This window comes from Glossina fuscipes, unplaced genomic scaffold (genome assembly GCF_014805625.2).
Source record: "Glossina fuscipes isolate IAEA_lab_2018 unplaced genomic scaffold, Yale_Gfus_2 0, whole genome shotgun sequence".
Taxonomy (NCBI): domain Eukaryota; kingdom Metazoa; phylum Arthropoda; class Insecta; order Diptera; family Glossinidae; genus Glossina; species Glossina fuscipes.
This window is the reverse complement of record NW_023998414.1, coordinates 12,508,179-12,530,242: the sequence shown is the minus strand read 5'-3', so window position 1 is coordinate 12,530,242 and position 22,064 is coordinate 12,508,179. Positions and strand designations below refer to the sequence as shown.

At 32.1% G+C, this 22,064-nt stretch overlaps 1 protein-coding gene across 1 annotated transcript; it reads right to left on the bottom strand.

Moving 5' to 3' along the window:
- Window positions 1–10,189: 10,189 nt before the first annotated feature.
- LOC119644642 (dynein light chain roadblock-type 2-like) lies at window positions 10,190–10,793 on the bottom strand. The gene is made up of 2 exons (XM_038044279.1): window positions 10,339–10,793; window positions 10,190–10,266 (listed from the first exon to the last, which is right to left on the bottom strand). Exon 1 carries the CDS (start codon window positions 10,788–10,790, stop codon window positions 10,497–10,499), a length of 294 nt encoding a protein of 97 aa, XP_037900207.1. The 5' UTR covers window positions 10,791–10,793; the 3' UTR covers window positions 10,190–10,266; window positions 10,339–10,496.
- Between the last annotated feature and the right edge of the window lie 11,271 nt (window positions 10,794–22,064).

The window sequence follows — 22,064 nt, the reverse complement described above, 5'->3', positions numbered from 1 at the left end:
CGCCGGAAAGAATGTCTGGAGAATAATTATATAAGTTATACCTTATATCTTACTAAGCCAAGATATTATGATACCGTACGCTTTGTGTTCACAACATGCGTAAATATCGCTTCACTTGGTCTGTATGAAACTTTTATTCTTTCAACAATCTTCGCTTCCTAATAGATATTCCATACGTGATAGACGCACGAAAATAATTAAATATTAGGTCATATCTTTACCGGCTTTGTGCAAGCATTTTTGTTTTTCGCTCGTAAGCTTGTGATTATAATGTGATATCGTTTAACATTTTCAGGAGTTCCGTGCGTTTAAATCTGTTTTTAATTCAAAATGATTCTCTGCAAAAAAAATTCGTTCTTCGTACTCCTTCACCTGTCGAATAAATACTAAGCTTCCCAAATATCTGCAAATTGTTACACGCATTGCTGACAACGCTTTTATCGCTTCTGTACAGGCACACAAATATTTCGTTTTGATATTTCGAAATGATACGATTTGAAAATTTCGAAATAAAATGCTAACGATAAAGTCCCAATTTTATCACCTATAGTTTAGGGGCGATGAGGAGGCTAATAGGCATCATGAAATGAGGAGAAATTATCAAACCTATTTAGAAAGGTTTGATCAATGGAAAAAGCCCCGCAGCAAATATTTGATTATAGCAATAAAGTGATTTTGACTTTCACAAGTCTGTAGTATTTAGTCATAGTCTCATTCATGTCAATATAATAAATTAATTTTTTTGTTTTAATAATTTGTTGTTTATTTTCGTTTTTGTCTTTTCTTTTGTTTTTCTTTTCTTTGTCTTTTTGTTGTTGTTGTTGTTGTTATGCGTTTTTTTTTTTTTTTCAAGTCTCTTGTGCTTGTACTAATGTGTATAATACGTGACTTTCCATGTCTTTGGCAACATAATTCATAAAGCCGGCATTCTCTCGGCATTTACAAATATTTGTATGGCAAACAACTAATGTGTTGTCTTATCGTAATTCGGCTGCGCTACTACTACGCAGTCAAAACACGTTTCCTTTGCTGCCACTTCCTTCCACGAACAAAAGAGAAAAACTAAAAACAAATACATACACAAATGCATACACACCCTCAGTCACCTGACATTAAAACATTTTCTACAATCCGCTTTCTATCGCAAAACAGATCGCCTAACTTCGAATCTTAGATACTCATCATCATTGTTTAATAAAAATATTTATATAAATATATGATGTAAAGATTTTTGATATTGTTGCCATTTTAAAGATTTGATCATCAGCGAATCTCATCAATCTTGCAATCTATATTTCAATTCGTTATATATCTTGATTTTGAGACACTTGGAATTGTGAACAATAGATGAAGAAATAAACCGACGAATAGTATAAAATTGAAATTTACAAAGCGCACACTGACATAAGACCTGTTTACTCATGTATTATCAGGCCTAAGATGAGTATTTCCAAATATTAGAAATACGAAGACAAACTAAACTACAACTCTTTGCATCAATTTACCAAATAAAATTTCATTCGCTTCAACGTGAATATTGAATACCCTCCATACAAATTCAAAATATTTCCTTTCACTTATTATTGCTGAGTAAATTTAAAATTTTCGATAAAAATCGATTCTCTGCTGCGATGTTTTCGAACAAATTTCATTTGCATTCATTATCTCTACTATAAAAATTATGTACCCTTCGGCTGGCCAAGATATTGATAATGATTACTATTTATACAAAGTTAACTTTGCTTATTAAAAACACTTTTAAATAAAAATTTTAAATTTCCATTTCAATTTTAAGTAATAAAAAAATGATCGATAGATTTCAACATCATTCATCATTTTGCCACTGATTGAACCGATGATTCATAAACATTTACTAAAATCAACGGACTACTAATAGACTGACAAATCTAATAACCCATTCCCCAATGGTAGGCACTTGGAAATATTTTTAGTTAAATAACATAAAAGACAAGAAGACAAGTTCGAGTATGCAATACACAAACTATTGGTCTGTGGGAAAGTTCTGCCGTTGTTTTGTATTTATTGCAATTATAGAGGAAAGTATATTAACTACGTCTTCGTCTCGTTTACACTAGATGCTAACTAAGGTACTTGGGACTTATGCACGGATCACAAATCCTACTGGTACAGGCACCTGAAAAATGTGAATATCTCGGCTACCGATTCATGCAAGATTTTGCAAGGGGCCGAAGGAAATGTCCCATCATAGCTTGGGTGGATACGCAGCCATCAGCCGAATCAGGTACCCAGTGATTGGCGAATATTTCATAACACTGAACACAATGTGAAGTTTCGAACCTAAGCAGGTGATGCAATCTACAAGAAGCCTAAAGCTGGAGAGCTACAGGGATCGGCGAGAACAATACTTCTTTTAAGATCGCAGTACGGATTACCCTCTATATGACAGCACAAAACAACATATCAAGATAAAGCTGCCGATATTAACGATAATTTTATCCAAAAATTGCAATCACTGCACAAGTGAATATTTTCGATCAAGACAAAGCGTTCAACTACAGCTTATAGCTAGTTTTAGCTACTTTTAGCATTTATTTATTCCGAAAACTAACGTAAAAAAAAAAAGGATACGCCATGAATGTAAATAATGAAAAGAAGAGGTTAAAACAACTTGGAAAGTCTTAGGATAAATATCGTCGTAGATACAGTAAATGAATTGAAAGATCCGTGAAAAAATATATCAAACTGCAGCGAGAATATACTAATGGCGAGTAATGGGTAATCCGAAACTAAGCTATAATCGATATTTAAACTCAAGTTTATTATTTTAAACCCAATTTAAATATCTAATCAGTCATGTTTCTTCTTCTTGTTATAGTAAATTGTCACTGGCAAAAAAACAATAATAATAACAACAATTCGTTACAATCATGCTTTTAAATAATTTTCACCTACACAATATTTACTTAACCTTTTTGGGATATGATCACCCGCCTATGGTAATTATTAGACTTAAACTTCTATATATAACTTTATGGGGAGACTTAGAATATAAAATCTCCCACAAATCTTTATTATCTTTATGAAGCATTATGCAAACGAACGAAAAATTGAAATCATCCTAAGCCATAATCGTTGCTTTAGTTTAGTCTCTTAGTCCTAGAGTATAACATGCGATAGCCAGATTAGTTTATGGGTTGTGGCTGCACTCGGAAATTTGTAAAAGTAATCTCAAGAACCTCACTAGCAATTTCTGAGTTGTAGACATATTTGGAAAATCGAATGAATCCATTATTGAAAATATGAAAAGTTTACATTGATACCGCTTGCTTATTATGCAAGGGAAACGAGAAATGAAAATCAAAGGTTATGAATAGAGATTTGCCACAACATGCTTGATGGACAAACGATAATGAACTGTCTACTACATATTGTTTTATTGACGGACGATAAACGATTGTGTGTATAGGTGGACGAATCGAAGGACAAAATCAAAGGCGAGAAAGACACAACTGCAGGTAACTTAACACTAACTTAACACTAACACTGTGCTTACATTGGCAAACACAACTAGGCGTTCGGATGGGCAAATATGTTCCGAACAGTTTCTATTTATTTTTCTAATAATATTTCTTCCTTTGTTGCTTATTAGCTTTTCAATATATTTCTTTAAACATAATTTTGACCGAGCATTCAAGAAACTTTTTTTACCTGCTATTCAGTGTTAATCACTGTTACTATTCTAGTTTGTTTTTACCTGGTATACCTATTTAGAGACCTAGTTGAGAAGTTATGTTGGTTTCCCTACGGGCCGCAGCTTATGACTTAGTTTAATGATATTTGGTAGCTTGACGTGTTTCGGCCCAAGGACGAGGGCTGTTAAAAATAATTGGGATCAGACCACCTTCCCAATCACTTCTCATAGAATGTCTCATTGTGAAAAGTCGTTACATGGATACTTGTCGGATGATGTTGGGTATTTAATGATAGCGCATGGCCCGCATTTTGTTTATTGTTAATTTGGATGTCCTCTGCTGTTTCTGCACAACACCGTCATATGATTCAGAGAAATGTATCTGATAAGGTTTCATTCTGCGCACATATTCTCAAACGTGAATTTGATATCCATTAGCGACGCCTAGATAGGTCAAGGCTTAACATTTGGTTCCATTTTCTACGACTGTAATCATCATAACTACGCAAACATCTTGACAAACAGACAGCCTTCGATGCATTCACATACCTTAACTTATTGCTAATTAAAAATACTTCTGGAAGATTAAAAAATTTCATTTACGGATGGAGGCAAATGTATCTTGCGCTTTCAACTTTTATATAACTCTAAAATATAATTGAATCAAATTTTAAAATAAAATCTGCTCTTGATTATGAGTTTTTGAGAGATGGTTTTGTTTATTTTTTTCTGTTTTGGTGTCCACTTTCAAACATAGCGTATAGCTATGCCCATCCACGATTATGCGATTTCTTTGAAACGAAAAGACAGACTCAGAGACAGACAAACCAAAATCAGATACATTTTTGAAGAATGGTCTCTGGACACGTATTTCACGATAAGAAAAGATGAAATAAAGTAATGGAAAAAAAAAGTATAAAAATTCTTCTTCTTTCTTTTTTGTTTTTTTTTTTTGTTTTGATAGACGTAGAACTTTTCTTCACACTCAATTACGGTATATAGGAGATGTGAGCACGTAGGATTGTGTGTTAACGTGCCCTTTAGGTTTAACAAGAAGCGTAAAAGAAAAATGGAAGGAAAACGAACATAAACAACCCCCTTATCATCCTTCACTTACCTTAAGAAAATTGTTAGTTAGAGGTAAAATGTAACCTACACAAATACACAAACAGTTATATACATTCACATTGACAACATGTCAACATGTAATTATGCACACTAGCGCACAGTCATAATGGAGTACTTTGAGTTTGTGTTAAGAACATCTTTATCCCGTAGTGTTGTAAAGATATACATATTTAGAATTTAGTATAGCAGTAGAACATACATTTTTATCTATTTTATTTGCTTTAGAATAAACACATTTAGCATGATGTGCATGTATCTGTAAGAAATACCTAAAACAAAAAAAAAAAAAACAAAAAAAAAAAAAAACAAAAGGAAAAAATAAGAGGAGAAAAAAACTGAAATAAAATACGTTATTGCTGGATATCAAAGTATTTTTACTCTACAAATCAATTTCCGTTATTTGTTTGTTCGTATTCATGTTTGTCTTAAGCTGTCTATGATTTAACCTATACCTAGCCAACCAACAATCTAAGTTTATGTACTTATTCGCATACATATATATGTATAAGTACACACGCATATACACATATATACACGCACACACATATTGTATCTAACTCTGATTGTGTCTGGTGTTCTTCAATTTCTATTTTCTTAATGTCTTAAGGCTTTTTTATTTGTTTATTTTATTTTTTTTTTTATTTTTTTTTTCCTTTTTAATCTTTTCTGATTTTTTTATTTTTTATTATATTTTTTTTTTTTTTTGTCATTTTATTGAAGAGTAAAATGTACATTTTGCCAAAATCATTTTGTATTTACAATCTTTCTCTGACAAAAAAACAACATTGTTTGTTGTAAACTATGTAAAAGTGTTCGCGTGTTTATGTGTATATATATAGGAACTTTAGTTGCAGTTAGTTCGAAGTTTTTGTGCCAAAATGCATTCAACAAATATTTATTGTTGCCTCTCGTATGTACAGGAAGAGTGATATATATATATATATATATATTTTTTTTTTTTTTGAAGTTAACATAAAAAATTTTTCTTCGGTTTTCTAAGTTTATTATTGACTCACGTACGTATTACACATGTGTGTACCCGCACACAAGCACGCGAGTACATATTCCATTTAAATTCATTGTGCTTTTATTGTAATTATTTGTTCATAAAATACGAGACATGAATCGCATCCGACATACAGCGTGCGGTTATATCTCAACGAAACTTGCATTTAATTTAGTTCAACATAGCTCTTCTTAACTCATTGTATTAAAACAAATGCGTACAGAAAATCAATGAATCTAAATACAACTAAAACTTGAAATTGTCTCGCATATCTGCACCAAAGCGACTTTTTATCATCATTTGCAATAAAAATCTGAATAAAAATTTTAAATTCTTCCTTTATTTATTTTGGAAGTACAAATTAGTTCAGTCAGAGTTTTAAGAGAGAGAGAGAGAGAGAAAGAGAGAGAGAGAGAGAGAGTTGGAATGCGAAAAATGACAATGTAACCTCATCATTTGAAAATACTGCCCTTAGGCTACACGCAACTGCATAAGTTATCGATCGCATTAAAACATATACGACGACGTTTCGTGCAAGTTTAAGTAAGAGTAGTTCTTCTTCACTTTTCCTTTTTAATTTACAGCTTCTAGTGCTATCTAGTTGAATCGTTACGAGCGATGAAAAATGGATGCGTTCCGATATCCAAAGCACAAACAATCACAATGCAGAGCCAATGCGTACCAAGAACAACAACGATAGGGCTGAGTATTCATTGGTAGTCCAATTTGAGCACAGTCGCCAGAGTGTGCGGTATTATGGAGCCCATCAGCAGGAATCGCTACCGAAAAAAAAAAACTAATACAAGAGCGACAAAAAAAATGCACATGATATAGCAAAAGTCACGATATCGTGAGTTTTCAATATGAAGGCATTTGTCATCGTATATGCAAACTCGTTCAGGAAATGTTCGCATATCTAACCTGGACTGTGTTACTCTCGCCGCTATTATCAAATACCAGTTCCGGTTAACACGACCTCCAACAGATGATGACTGTCAATTCGAAGGATGCTGCGATGCTTATGGCGATACACAAATATGAGGCACCCTGGAGACAGCCTCGAAAGACGAGACATATTTTTTGGAAATGGAATTCGAAATTTGGCTACGAGTTGCAAAAAAAAGTAGTAACCAGCGATGGATAATAATACCTTGATTAAGCTAGCTGTTCAATCATTTTGTTCTGAAATTAATGCATTTTGCAAACACCGGCAAAACAATGGATTGAAATAATTTACACTCCCAATATTTATTCACTTACTTATGTATAGCTATATAGCTATACAATATGTACGAGATACCACTGAAAAAAGCATTGCAACATTGTAATCTAACAAGCATTCTATACCACCTCATCTCGATATATATTTGAAAAAATTAGGCCTTGTGACCATATAAAGACTTGCTTTCCATGAGAGGCTTTATTGTGGCAATGGCCGAATATATACAAGCTTATGTTATATAATTCAAACTTACTGTAATAAATTTATATAACAAATTAGTAAGTATGCCATCCATAAGTTGTGCCACAAGAGTATGTTGAACTTGTGCGTGTGCATGCAATGCCCAGAAGTACGTCAGATGCACCACTTATGAATTGAGAATCACTTTTTGTATCGATTTAAGCTTGTCTGTCTGTCGGTCCGTCTGTGTGTCTTGTTTCCTTGTGTTCAACCTATGGATTGCATTTTTGAGATATTTTGGTGAAATGTGGTACACTGATGTGTTTTGGCACAAGGATTAACGCTATTCAAAATAATTCGACTTGAAATAGAAGAAAATGCGACATTCTTACAGCGTCGATATATCACTGTGCAAAGAATCGGTACAATAACAAAGATATTTGAAGACATTTTCTGTGGCATTATTCAGGCGATATAGACTATAGAACTTTTTTTGCCACACTTTAAAGGATAATAATGCCTTTTTGTTCACCAAAAATTTTGGAGAATTTTTTTTATAAATTTATATTAAAAAATTATTTAAAAAAAGTTTACTAATATGCGGAAAGTGTGTAACAATAATTTTTTTCAGTCAAATAGTAAGCACAGAACAGTACTCGCTTACAGTTACTTTGCTTGCCTTTGTAGTGCTAGAAAGCTTTGACGTATGATAAAGTCGACAGGCGCTACGTGAATTTTGCTTTGACTCTAATAATCATATTATATGTAAATGCTCCTGGTATCAAAATTCATCTTTTCAGTACTCTGCATTATTTTATAATATTCACTATATTATGCAGAGGTGACACTTATGAATACGAGCCGCATGTGAATAACTTTTCTCAAGAAAAGAATTTTCAAAACGCAATTAGAATAGGCGCAGTTGAATGATATGTTAATCGGTGCACGAGTAATCTGAACTTATGTACCTTCCTCCTGGTGCCAGGCAATTCGACGATTTTGAAGCTAAAGACAAAATTGAAAACATTTACAAAAACTATTTCGAAATATTTAATAACCTCTACCGTGCTAAGTTGTTGTTCGGCACTGCGTAGCCACAAAAAATTTATTGAAGATGTCTGATAATACCGAAAGACAGAAAGCTTGCAGTTGCAAAAAACAAAAGCTTATTAGAAATTTTTTTTTCCAGATTTTTCCGCACGTCTAACTGCTACAAGGAAAAGTCATTCATTTTCATTTACGTGAATATGATATGGAAATGAGAAGCAAGCAAGAAAGCTGTATTTTTGGCTTTAAGCCAAATTAAAATACCTCGTTATAACGTCGCCCATAATTAATATTGAATTATAACATACTTACATTGTCGACTACTATTCTCCAAGTCGTTTTATTTGCATACTCATATCGATGGCATTATTGAGGAAAAATTTATCCAACACGCCCTTGTATCGATCATATCTAGTTTAGATTTAATGCAGGATAAGAAAGAAATTTAAACATTGTAATGTATTTAATACGCCAATTTCACTATACCGGAACAACCTCTTAGTCACCATATATATATATATATATATGTTTTAATTAATTTTTATGACCTAATTTTTATTGTCAACATAAACATTTAAATAATAATTTCTAATAGCATAAGCAAGCATTCATGCAAATTTTTATTACTACAAGCATTACATTTTCTTAAACCTAACCTTAATTATTAGTAACGTAAGCATTATTTGTAATTTACATTTTATTATAGTATATATATATGTATATATATATATAAGATAACATAAGATAAAATCGATAAAATAGAAATAATGAGTTGCACTCTATTGAATGAATTTTAATAATAATTGATTCAAACACAAGTGAATCTCAAAATTGTCTATTATTCACTTTGGAATTTTCATCAAGCTAATAGGTTCAGGCTACATCGCGAGATTTCGCGAGAACATGATTTGCGCCATGCACGAATGATTTCTTTTTGAGTATTAATAATGAAGTTCCGAAAATTAAAAATCTTGTTCCCTTCTATATAAAACCTTAAAAAAGTGAAACAAAGAAAATTGAATAATTTGTAACTTGATGTGGGCAGGAGTGATTTTTCGCATTTTTCCACATAAATAGCACAGTTTTCCTTAAAATAAATGTCGAAAATATGAGCCCTCTAACTTGCATAGATTGCGAATAATGAGCAAAAATATGCAAAATTCCTTCTTAAAGAAACGGAATTGCGTTCGCTTTACGCTATGCTGCGAACGCTTTGTGTGCTCCAAACGCTTTGGTCCATTTTCCATACCATCTTCAACCTGTATGTAGAAACTTCCAACGTGTCTACGAAATTTGAAGTCGATATATTCATAATTGCGACCAGGGGTATGTCAACAGCACACACCATACCGGCGAACACACATACACACGCATAGCTTAGCCGGATACAGAATTTCATGTTAATCAAAATTATGCAAACTTTATAGGGTCGTTGATGTTTCTTTTTGGATGTTGCAAACATTCTCACAAAATGAATATATCGCCCCATCTGTCGTAAAAGATTCTCGATTAAACATAACTAACTTTAAGCTCAAATTAAATCATAATTGACTTGATTTTCAAGACTTTTTTTTCCATCAATTGAGAATCTTTTTTGTTACATGCTTGTTATGCGTTCGTTATGTGTACTTCATAAGATGATAACATAAAATCTAAAGCATTTTCGATAGTAATTTGATGATTATGTTATGTTGATATAAAATTTTTTTGCAAATAATGAGTTTTTTCAACTAGAGAAACCGATACATAAACAACTAGATATAGATATGAAAATGTAAATATTGCACAGATGTGCAATACATATACATGAAAACTTATTTATATGGATGCACACAAGAATACCTATAAAAGTTAAAGTTCAATAAATGTTATAAAAGCTCAAAGAACACTGCACAAAAATAACCTCAGGGCCATAAATACGCGCAAGCAAGGATATCAGGTTTCACAAGATGATTGGGATGAAACATTTCTTGCCATCTGTATACAGTGGTTGAGCAAATCGTTGTTATGCTTAAAATAAAAACGATGATAGAAAGTTTAATCCAATAGCGAATAATGATCATAACCTGAACAAGTTCTTACCTCTTTCATTAATAGAATGCAAGTAGTATACGTCTGTATTCATAAATGTATCTAAATGTATCTCATTATTAATGATTTTTCCAATTACATGGTTTGATTTCTAATTTAATTCTCTTAGCTAGCAATTGAGGGACAATAAGAGAATGATCTAAGAGAAATTAGTCGGTTGGGTTTTGTATCACAACCAAAATAAAATCTCTGTTAGGTGCCATCATAATCTCATGTTTCTTCGAGCGTACTCGTAAAAATGTCAAATTGTTAGATGGATCTAAATCACGCACCACACTGCGTGCTTTATCGGTCAATTGACTCATAAGATCAGCATATTGAACTGTTGTGGTATTATCTAGGGTAGATTTAACTGGAATGCCTTCTTTGTTGACCACAATAGTCCCGACAACGCCTTTATGAGATTGTATGCGCTTTAAAGTTTCCTCGACTTCTTGCGACATAATGAATAGGATAAATACTTATTTTTAATTGCAATAAAAAAATAAAATTATTTTTTCTCGTTTGAAGGTTGAATGACAAACTTTACAAATTTCTTCTCAATCGATCAAACAATTATTTATTTATTTATTTATTTTTTTTTTTTTTTTTTATTTTTTATTTTTTTTTTTTTTTTTTTTTTTATATTTACAATCTCTTATCATTCATCGCTTGCTCTACGTGTATCAATATTAAATCTTGTGTGTTTTTATTCAATAGTTAGTTCTACGCATATAAACATTTATGTGCTATATATGTGCAATATGTGTTTATGGTATACAAACCCATGACCAATTACAACAAAATTTTACAACTACCCGTTCGTCGTATATTTGCATAAATGTATTAATTGTTAGTAAACCACATCAAAACATCATTTCATTGAAAAATGTTTCTGTTACATCCATCCAGCAACATAGATACTAAGGATCGTGATGTTATAAAATACCCTCACACACGTTTATAGTTATTCACAATTATGTGCCAACATGTCTGTCTGATGTTATGTGTAATGGTGCAAATAATTGCTTCATCATTGATTTACAAAACACTCTATCGCAACAAGTCCTCTCCACAAACTTTAAACATCATTCACTTTTACTGCAACTTTGATGGAATCTCATATATACAAATATATTAGAACTTACGACAAACTATACCAATAAATTGATGTTCGAAATATATATACAGGGTATGCCGAATTTACATACGCTACACATATATATATTTTGATTATTATTTGAATCTCTTTGAAATATTCATTTGACATATAGATGTATGCATACCTCTGCATCTCAATTCCTATTTACACTTATTTTTCCGAATTAAACTAAAGGGGAATGCATTACAGACTCAAAGAAAAAACGATGATAGAGAAGCGATATTTAATAAGAAAGTTTTTTACAGTAATTTTGAGCTGTTATATATAACATTATACCGCTTCACTTACTGCTAATATTGATTATAAATATTGATATACAACACCGTTATAAGTAAACATAACCTAAAAATTGACGAATTATTTGCTTTCAAATGTTTAAGAAAACTTGAAATAGTAAACAAGCCATATTTTCATTAATGTCTTACACAATTCATGGATTAGACGACGGAATCAATAAATAGTAAAATCTGAGTAATGGAAAAATGAAAACTTTTGGTCTCTTCAATAAATATGAAATTTCATTCATAGTTACTATGAATGATTGAATAATCATCTCAGACAGAAATAGGACACATTTTGTTTATTTATTCGATTATTAGTTCATTCAATCACGGTCTGAAAAAGTAAAATTCTAGTGACTATATAAATATAATTAACATTTAAAACATATGACAAAACTATCTGAATAAGCAAAATATTTTATATATTGAAACCTAAAAAGGGAATATATATATATATATATATATATATATATATGTATACAAGAAAAAATACGTGTATATATATATTTTAACACTCATATCCATATATTCATATACACTTGTATGGATGGATGCCTATATCCGATATCCCCCATAAATAAATTTTATATACGTGTACGGATCACTTCAAATCACTATACATTTTCTTTTGACACCCTGTGAGTATATATATGAGTATATATATATATATATATATATATATGCATACATATATATGTACATTGGTTGTACTTAAACACGGACATATATGCTGGCAAAACCGGCTTCCATATACTGCCTCTATATATATGCAAAACACAAATTTTCAATTAAATAAATATCTGCTGTTGTGTTGCACGTATCGCATCGAATAAAACACATTAACAACTCAATATAATGTTTACACTGTCGAAATAAAGAATATCGTACATAATTATTTGTAAATCTATTTATTATAGAAGAACGCAGCTACAGATTTATTTCAATAACTGGTTAGAAAATACTACAAAAAAAAAAAATAAATAAAAGAATAAAAAGAAAAATGAAAGCAAAAAATTAAATTGACCTAAACTGAAACTTTTCACACCCATTAATACCTAATAAATACATTTTCTCTTTAGTAATTATTTCAAACAAACCTCAAAGGCTAACATAACTGACTATTGAATATTAAATTTAACGAAATGTAAATAATAATAAAGTTTTAATAGTTCACCCAACCCACTCTCACCATACTGTCTTAGTTAAAAATTTCAATCCTTTATTGTATCATATTTTCAACGTAAAGATATAAGAAGATCACGCTACTAACTGACATATTCCTGCCATTTGTACGATAGCGATCGAATTCGGGAAAGCAGATGCAAAAAATACATGAAAAAATCCATTTGTCCAAGCTAAACTTTACTTTATAAAGGATCCGATTCATAGGGGTATGTATGTATATGTATATTTATACAAACTAACAGCTAAAAACAAAATATATTTAAAAAAGAACTTACACGGTCGTGTTGAGATATTTCGATGAAATTTACCCCAAGGATGAAAGCTATAGAAAATGTTACGGATCGGCTAAATTTTTGGATCGATTGGTTTTTTTCTAGTTTCATAATAAAAATTGTTGTCGCATAGACGTCCTTTGAAAAGTTTCGATCACTTCCAAATTCTTTTGCAAACCTTGTAGGCAATATCTCCATTCTTGCGAACGGGAGAGTATTTATCACAGATATTACACAATTGCACAGACAGACAGATGGACAGACGAACAAACGGATATGTTTTGGATGCATTCGAAATTTGAAACTGGCCTAGAATTTCTATAATTTATGTGCAGTTTGTGGAGGCTGCTTCTGCACCTTATAAAGATAGTGAAGAAGAAATTAAATTTTTATACGCTGTCGACTACTGATAATATTGGGTAGACGTGATCAATTTTTTCGCTTCTTTACAGGTACAGGTATTAGGTGTTCGAATTTTTGTACATTCATCTGCTATAGTTTATGAGTAACGAGCAAAAAATCAATTTCCCATTACAGAAGTGTTTTCAGTTTATGCGACGGTGTGGGCGTGTAATTGGATCCATTTCGTCCATTTTCAATACCAACTTACGTGCAAGAATTTCTAATATTTCTGCCAATTTTGAAGGCGATAGCATCATTTTTGCGGCGAGGAGTATGTTTACAGCAGATATTAGACGGACAGACGGACATGCTTAAATCGATATACAATTCGTAGGGTCTCTGATTGGGCCTTCTGGGCGTTGCAAACGTTTTAACAAAATGAATATACTGCTCATCCTTCGATGAAAAGTGTAAAGAGAACAGACAATGCTTTTTTTCTTTCCTTTGTGAAATTTACAATACCATCATCAACACTACTCTTGCATTAACCCTCAATTAACTCTACCTCTATATCCAACAAATGTTGAGAAAACCAAGATCCAAACATTTTCGAGAATTTGCCTTGGTCATACAATTGCAACTCACCAATGGATCCTGAAGAAGTCTTCTCCCCCAATCTGCTGTTGTGGACAAACTCTTACTATAAAGCACATTCTCTGCGACTGCCTCAACTTTTCCTTGGCTAGAAGTATTGCATTTGGAACGATTAACCCTTTGAACATTCTACAATCAACTTCAGAACAGAATATCAATTCAATATTTTACTTTATTAATACTACTAAGCTTATTATCTAATATCCATTTATTTAAATTAGAGCCGACAGCCTGTGTTGCTAGTGCTCAATGTCTCTTTTTTTAGTCTAAGAATTCAATTCATTAGTCTAAAATTAAAATAATAATAATTTTCTTTCCCTTGAAGAAATTTTTATATAAAAAAAAATGAAAATTTTCAAAATTTCTCGGCAAAAATCAACAAGTAACAACAACAAAATTTGAATCGAATGGCATAACTTCCCTTATGACAGTTTCTCGAGAATTGTGCTTTTATATAGGAAAAATGTTTAATCTTTAATGCTTATATATATATATCTCGTAGTGCTATATTTTAGACCCCGAAACATGCATATATATACATATAGATATATATATATATATAGATAAATTCTGATGAAAGTCAACTTTTATATGGCTTATCGCCATTTTAGTTTGTAATTTTTTATTAGGAGAACACGTGAAGAATAATGAAATCCACCAAATTTGACTTTGCTTTTATACGAAAACCAGACATAATTTTTGAGTGTATTACGGATGAAAATAAATAAATAACTAAATATAGGTGAAGTGATATAGGACATTGTAATGGTGCCCTTAGAGCGAATATCATGTCTTTAGTGGCTATTATAGAATCATTTTTCAAGTCCATAAAAATACCTTTCAGTTTTCGCAATAATCATACCATTTCATCCAAGTCCTTCTCCCTCGAGCACTCTTTTGAGTTATGCAAGCAGGTAATAGTCGGTTGGGTTCTAATCTGAAGAACATGCTCGACGTAGCAACAACTCTAACCTTAATTCAGGCATATTTGCCTTTGTAGCTATCGTTTTGTGACACAATTATTTATTTTTTCATGTCATCGACAATAGTTTTTAGAATTTTCTTATTTTTTTCTATTTTCCGATGTAATCACCTCTTTTTGACGTCCGACGCGTTCACCACACCATCGGTGTCCGTACGAAGACATTTAAAGTCAACGAACCACTGATAAGTGTCGTTATCATTTCTCATATCATTTTCCAAATGATAATAGTAACAATAATCTTAGTACACGTCTTGCTGGCCGCCACAAATCTATTTGACTTTATTTAATATTAAAAAGGAAATAGAAGCACATGATTGCAACGAAACGGACGCATGTCTTAAAATTTAATGAGTTTTTCTTCTCTTCATGAGCACAAAAACAATTACATTTTTGTCGACTACTTACCATAGTTTTAAAAAATGGTACTTAAGATGTTAATTGCGATTTTAAGTTTTTTTTTTTTTTTTTTTTTTTTTTTTTTTTTTTTCTTTATACCTCCGCTTTTTATACATCACTGTTAAAAGCAATTACAATAAATTGGTCAAGCCACAAGTGACCTTTCGGTTTTCGCAATGTTCTCACCATATCATCCAAATCGTTCAAACCTGGAGCATTCTTTTCAGACGTGCAAGCAGATAATAGTCGGTGGGGTTGTAATCTGAAGAATACGCTACTATTACTTTTGGGAAATCAATCTAAGCATTTCCGTCCCTCACTCGGTTTAATAATCTTTCCTGCGAGACGATAATCTCTCTATCTCTTCATTCGGATTTAATTAGATAAACGTTTCGAAACCCGTTCGGAAGGTCTGAGATGAGCGAAATAATTTCATACAAATGTATACCATAATTAAATAAGCGACTTGATAAACATGAATCCTATAAAGATGACAAGGCTTCATAATCTTCCCAAATTGAACCGTGGATCGTGAACATATCGATAAGCGTACACATACATTTAACATTGTTACCTATTCCATAATTCCATATATTATTTCATAGATGTCCAAGTTCTTCGTGGGAAGAGCAAACCTTCTACAGAAGATGTAGTTCTGGCAGCTACAATTTTTCAAAGCAACTTCAAATCAATAAAAAAAAAATTTATGAAATGATATATATAAATAGAAGATATATAGAAAATTATTCATCAAAAATTGATCATCAGATTTAAATCGTTTCATTTTTATACCCGAAACCATCTGTGTTTTGTGCGGATGCATATAAAACCCAGAAGAATTCGCGATACATCCATCTTTTTTTATACAGAATAAATGATTTTGAATCGCTCTAAGCTTGTCTTCTGTCCGTCTATCCGTCTGCAGGTTTTTCTTGTGTCCAACATATAGGTGGCAAATTGCTGAGATATCTCGATAAGACTCGGTACATTGATGTGTATTGACCCAAGGACGAACGCTGTTGAAAATGGCTCATGTCCGTCTGTCCGATCTTTGTTTGTTATTGCAAGTTTTACAGATGAAAAAAGTTGAAATAGCGAATACATTTTATTATAGTTGATGTCAACGGACTTATAATATTTGGAAAAGCTTTGTTGTCAAATTTATTGTCCAATTATTCTTCTTACAGTCATGGGCATTTAAAATTAATTTCAAGCGAAATGCTTTCACTATGTCTTGTCGCGTGTGCATCACTAAGTGTATAGGAATACGCTGAACTTATCCCAGATCTTAAGTTTATAATATTTCCCAATTTATTGCTGATTCCATTTTCCCGATTAATTTTAAAAGCAATCCTGATTCTCTCGTAAATAGCTCAACGAAAGTTCAGAAATAGGAACAACTTTAACGCAATTGTAATCTATGTACGGAATATTAAGAGACAACATTATGAAATATCTTCTAAATACCTATTAGAGTCATAAGAAAACATTTTAGCAAAAAATGTTATCAAAGCATTTCGGGAAAAAGGGCAATTTTCGTTCGGGGACCTCAGATGACATGTGTTTAAAATTCGACTTTGAACGAGTGCAAATCTTTTGCTTATCTTTATCTAAAAAATTAAGAAAATTGTAATGTTTCAACTGCTTGACAGCATACATATATATAAAACACTATCTAATAATAAAATAAAACCGTACTCTTAGAAGAAGTGCAAACACTGAAGATATTATTAAAAATGTATTTTTTTTTTTTTTTTTTTTTTTTTTTTTTTTTTTTCTTTTTTTTTTTTGTAAATTTAAATTTAGCAAATGTGTAAATCTTTTTTATATGAAGCTGATATAACTATTATTTCTATTCTAGTTCGAGTTCTTTTTTCTTTTTTTTTTTTTTCTGTTCTCATTCATCACTTCCGCTTCCGATCTCTTAAACTCTGGGCAATTTCGTTTTACATGCCTTAACTATTTATATGAATTTATAAATTTTGTATATAAATATATGCTAGGTGTGTGTGTGTGTGTGTGTGTGTGTGTTAGTATGTGTGTACACGTATATATATATATGTTCATGTGTTTGCATGATAAACATCTCCTTCAAGCTGTTTTGAAAGTGTTTCTGAACGCACAACAACAGTAACAAAACCAAACCACATAAATGCTTTATGCGTGTAAAAGAGTTTACAGAACATTTTCATTTTAAACAAATCTGTTAAGTGGACTTGGGGTATATGGGTATATGTGCATAAGTTGGTATATCTTTACAGGCATAAATTTTATTGTCTTTGTGCAACCATATATGTTACCACAAGTATGTAACTTACATCCGGCCCTGAGCTTTTTTGTTTCGGCTACACACAAAAGAGATAATTGTTTTTATATATTTTACCACCGGGATTACTCCCGTACAAAGTACAATGAAATAGTTTTCAACTTTTTCATAGTAGAGAACCTAAAATGTTTGCCCTAAGACAAAATTCAAAAGTCAAAAAGTTTCATTTTATAAACACATTTTGCAAATTTGAAAAAGTGCTAACTTTTCATGTACAGTTTAGAGAGCGAGTCGCTCATCTACTAAATAAATGAAACTTTGACTAATTGTTACGATGATCAAATACTAACATCTTATCTTCTATAGGCATATATATATCTCAACAAAAATATGAGAATATATGGATAAATTATTAATGCAATTTTCAAAACAAAAAAAAAATAGAAAAATTATTTCCTTTTTTATTCGCATGCCCACAAAGGGAGACAATAATCAATTATTGTAATATTTTTAATATTATATGCAGCAAAATGCATTGATGCATTGTGACGGTTACCCTCAACAGCCACAAAAATTGACAATGCACCGCAGTGGAGTGACAGTTAATAAAGCGTGTATGTGCGCGACTAGCATTTGTTTCGGTCTCTGCAGAAAACTCGAAAATTGGCTTCAAAAGGTTCATGTAACAGTCGCTCGCGTTATTTATAACTGGACCCTGCAACTGAAGTTTGAAAATGACTTAACCATTGTAATTAAAAATCTGTGACTATCTCGGAAAACATAAAAATCATACAAATGTAAGAATAATTTTAGTCCATAACTTATTTACCAGCATAGTTTTGCAAACATTACCACGTTACCATGTTGACGGCTGGTATCCATCAAACTTACGCAAACTTACGATGAGGTACAAGCGCGATACTTGTGGAACCAGTAAAAACTGATGCATGATAAATTAACTGAAGCTTGTTAAGATCCCAAATTCGAATGAGTAGACAAGCAGGTAAGAATCGCAATTACCAAGTCAAAGTCCGCGAGTTCAAATCTCAGTGCGGTACAGTTTACGTTGGTCGTAACAACAGCGCATGCTCAGTCGGTAAACGCATAACAATTATCGATTAGAGACACACTTACTAGCCTGCGGCCTACTCGCTTCTGACCGTGGCTATGTTACACGAATAGAGGACGTCCCCTGGGTGATTGGTAACATTAAAAAAAAAAAAGAAAAAAAAAATTCTCTAAATGATTTTGACGCTATCATGCAAATCAGACAAAATGTCCTAAACAATTTCCCGTTACTAAACCCCAGACGCTCTAGTTATGATCGCCAGTAAAAGATTGTCCAAAAAATGTACGTACTTACCCATCAAAAAAAAAGAATTCTACCTTTGTAGAAAAAGGTAACTAGTGCTCTCCTCTAGATCGGAAGTGAAATAGAAATCGTTATCCGCACGTCACAATGTAACATTTGCGAATTACACTCCAATAAAGTGGATTTCGTGCTAGCATTTGGTTTTCTTGGAAACATATTTCTAAAATCTTCTTTTCAGTTACTCTCAGAAAAATCTGAATTAACACGCCCACCAAGAGTGCAAGGATTTAAAATAAAATAGGAGAACATCTAATATCGTCGCTTAGCTTGGTACTAATTAGCTAAGCCAGGAGCCTAACTTACGGTTCTGGTAAAGTCAGATGACTAAAGACGTTAGCTGTAGATTTTGGACTCGCTATGACGTTAGAAAAGTAGTTAGCTGTACGGTAAACTATGCATTTTCCTTACTATCAAATAAAAAATTCTTCGCTTTCAAGTAAGATATTGAAATTGCGAACCAGTATACTCGATATCGAGAACCATAAACCGATGATAAAATTTTTACATTTTTTTCTTCAAAAGATTTTTAGTTTTAACTATCGTGAGCCTATTAATGCGTTTATCAATACAATATTTGCACATAAGCAACTATTGCCAAATATCTAGATGCGACACAAAGATGACGCAAAAATTGGAATATTCAAGCAAACACCGGAAAATCGACACATGTTACATTTAACCTAAGAAAAGAAGGCTGCCATACTCTTAAATTGAATGGCGTAACAATTCCATTATCCGATAGTGTGAAATACCTTGGCCTATACATCGATAGAAGGCTAAATTGGAAAAAGCATATTATACATAGCGAAATATGACAACACAGACAATGTACTGACTTTTAGAATCAAAATCTCAAAACCCCAGTTTAGTTTGAAGTACAAAGTTTTACTCTGCAAAATCATTCTAAAAGTCAGTATGGACGTATGCGAGCTAGCTATTGGGAACGCAAATGCAATTTAAAATCTTAAGATTAATCATAAATTCTCCTTAGCCTGTAAGGGACGACACTTTACATACCGATCTTGATATCCTGAATGTTTTCGGATGAAATAAATCGCTACCGAAATGGTTACATAAACAGATTAATGCTGCGATCCAATGTTTTAATTATAAACCTATTAGATTAGAGCTATCAAGCAAGAAGACACCACATCTATTATATCTTCCTTTTATATAGACACATTACCCATACTCTTAATGTTTAATTCAAACCGGAAGTCGAAAATCAAATAAGTATATCCAGCATTCTCTTTTTGCACGAATTTAATTTAAAACGAATTAAAAATAAAAATAATACTCTTTTTACACGAACTGTATTTTTTTCAACACGATTTCAAATATTCTATGAATTTTTTTATGAATTCATTTAATGATTTTGTTTTTTTGTATTTCTATGAATTTTTTCATTCTCACACCTCACAAATATGCATTGTAACCTTGCGTTGTATTTTTTACTATCCAGGTAGATTATGTCGACTATATGCTTATACGAGTGGAATTCCCGAATTATGCATAGTATTAACACGTAATGCATATTTCACGCGATCTGGTTTCATTTTTCAAAGTGTGCGTTATTCGTTATAATCGATTTTATGAATTATTAAGTGATAGCAAAGCATTTGGTCAGCAACTACTACAGGCAAAAATGGAAAATACCAGTATACGTAATGGTTGAATTCGATGTTTGTGACCATCCTCTACATAAAATATCAGTTTTCCATCCGATATTATTAATTTATTCAGCGTACGCCGATGCTAATTATGTAGCTGTCAAAATTCTTTTTCTTCTGCTGTTTATTTGAAGCAATCCGCTGCCGAAACCTACCAACCATGTTCAGCGGCGCATGGTGATGCCGCTTCATCATATCACAATTGTCTGCCTTGAGTTCAACATTTTTAAAATGGCGGCACGAGTCACCTGAAAATACCATTGTTTGGACACTTGGTTGAAAGAGTTGTCAAGGATACGCTGCTGCAGCTCGAATTGAAAGCTCTGACACAACCAGCGTACTCACCAGACATGGTGCCTCCTGATTACCACTCGTTCAGATCGATGCAGCATGCCTTGGCTGGCACGCGTGTCTACAAAGTTGAAGAAGTGCGAAAATGGGTCGGTGGGCGGTTCGTTGCCAAACCAAAATAAGTTCTTTCGACATGTTATAGCCATGTTGCCAAAAATATTGTAAAATCTTGTAGGAAAAGATAGTAACTATTTTCATTAATAATTATTGGTACTTATTTTCGAAAATAAATGCCTTTTTTAAGTGAACAAGTGATTAAGATTTTTGCAAACACCTAATAAAGTGTGCAAGTACGGAATAAATGCTTAAGCGAACTCTAACAACAACTTTTTATTATTTTTTAGGTGTATCGTGTAAAAAGAGTATCAGATGTATATATTTGTTAAATTCACTCGTATTAAATAAAGGCATTTCGACACAAAAAAAATGTACCCGTATGGATAGCCGAGCAAGCAAACAATAACGTAAAGTTTTCAATACCGGTGAACACATTATCTAAGCTATTCAGCAACCTTTCATTTCACACTTTGTGGATTTCATTTTCCAAATAAATGGTCATACGATAACTACAATAAAAACAAGTAAAAAAATTATATTAGGTCGTGATCGAATCTTTAATACCCTCCATCTTCATTTTTTCTATTTTCAGAATAAAGTTCGAAATTTACATAATGTACGCGTTGTATTTTATGAGTAACAAGAACGAAACAACAAAAAGCAAATGTGATTTTGGCTCCTTTTCAAATTCTCTTGTTTGCGAACGGGACAATGGATTAAAGCAGATACCACATAGAAGCGCAGA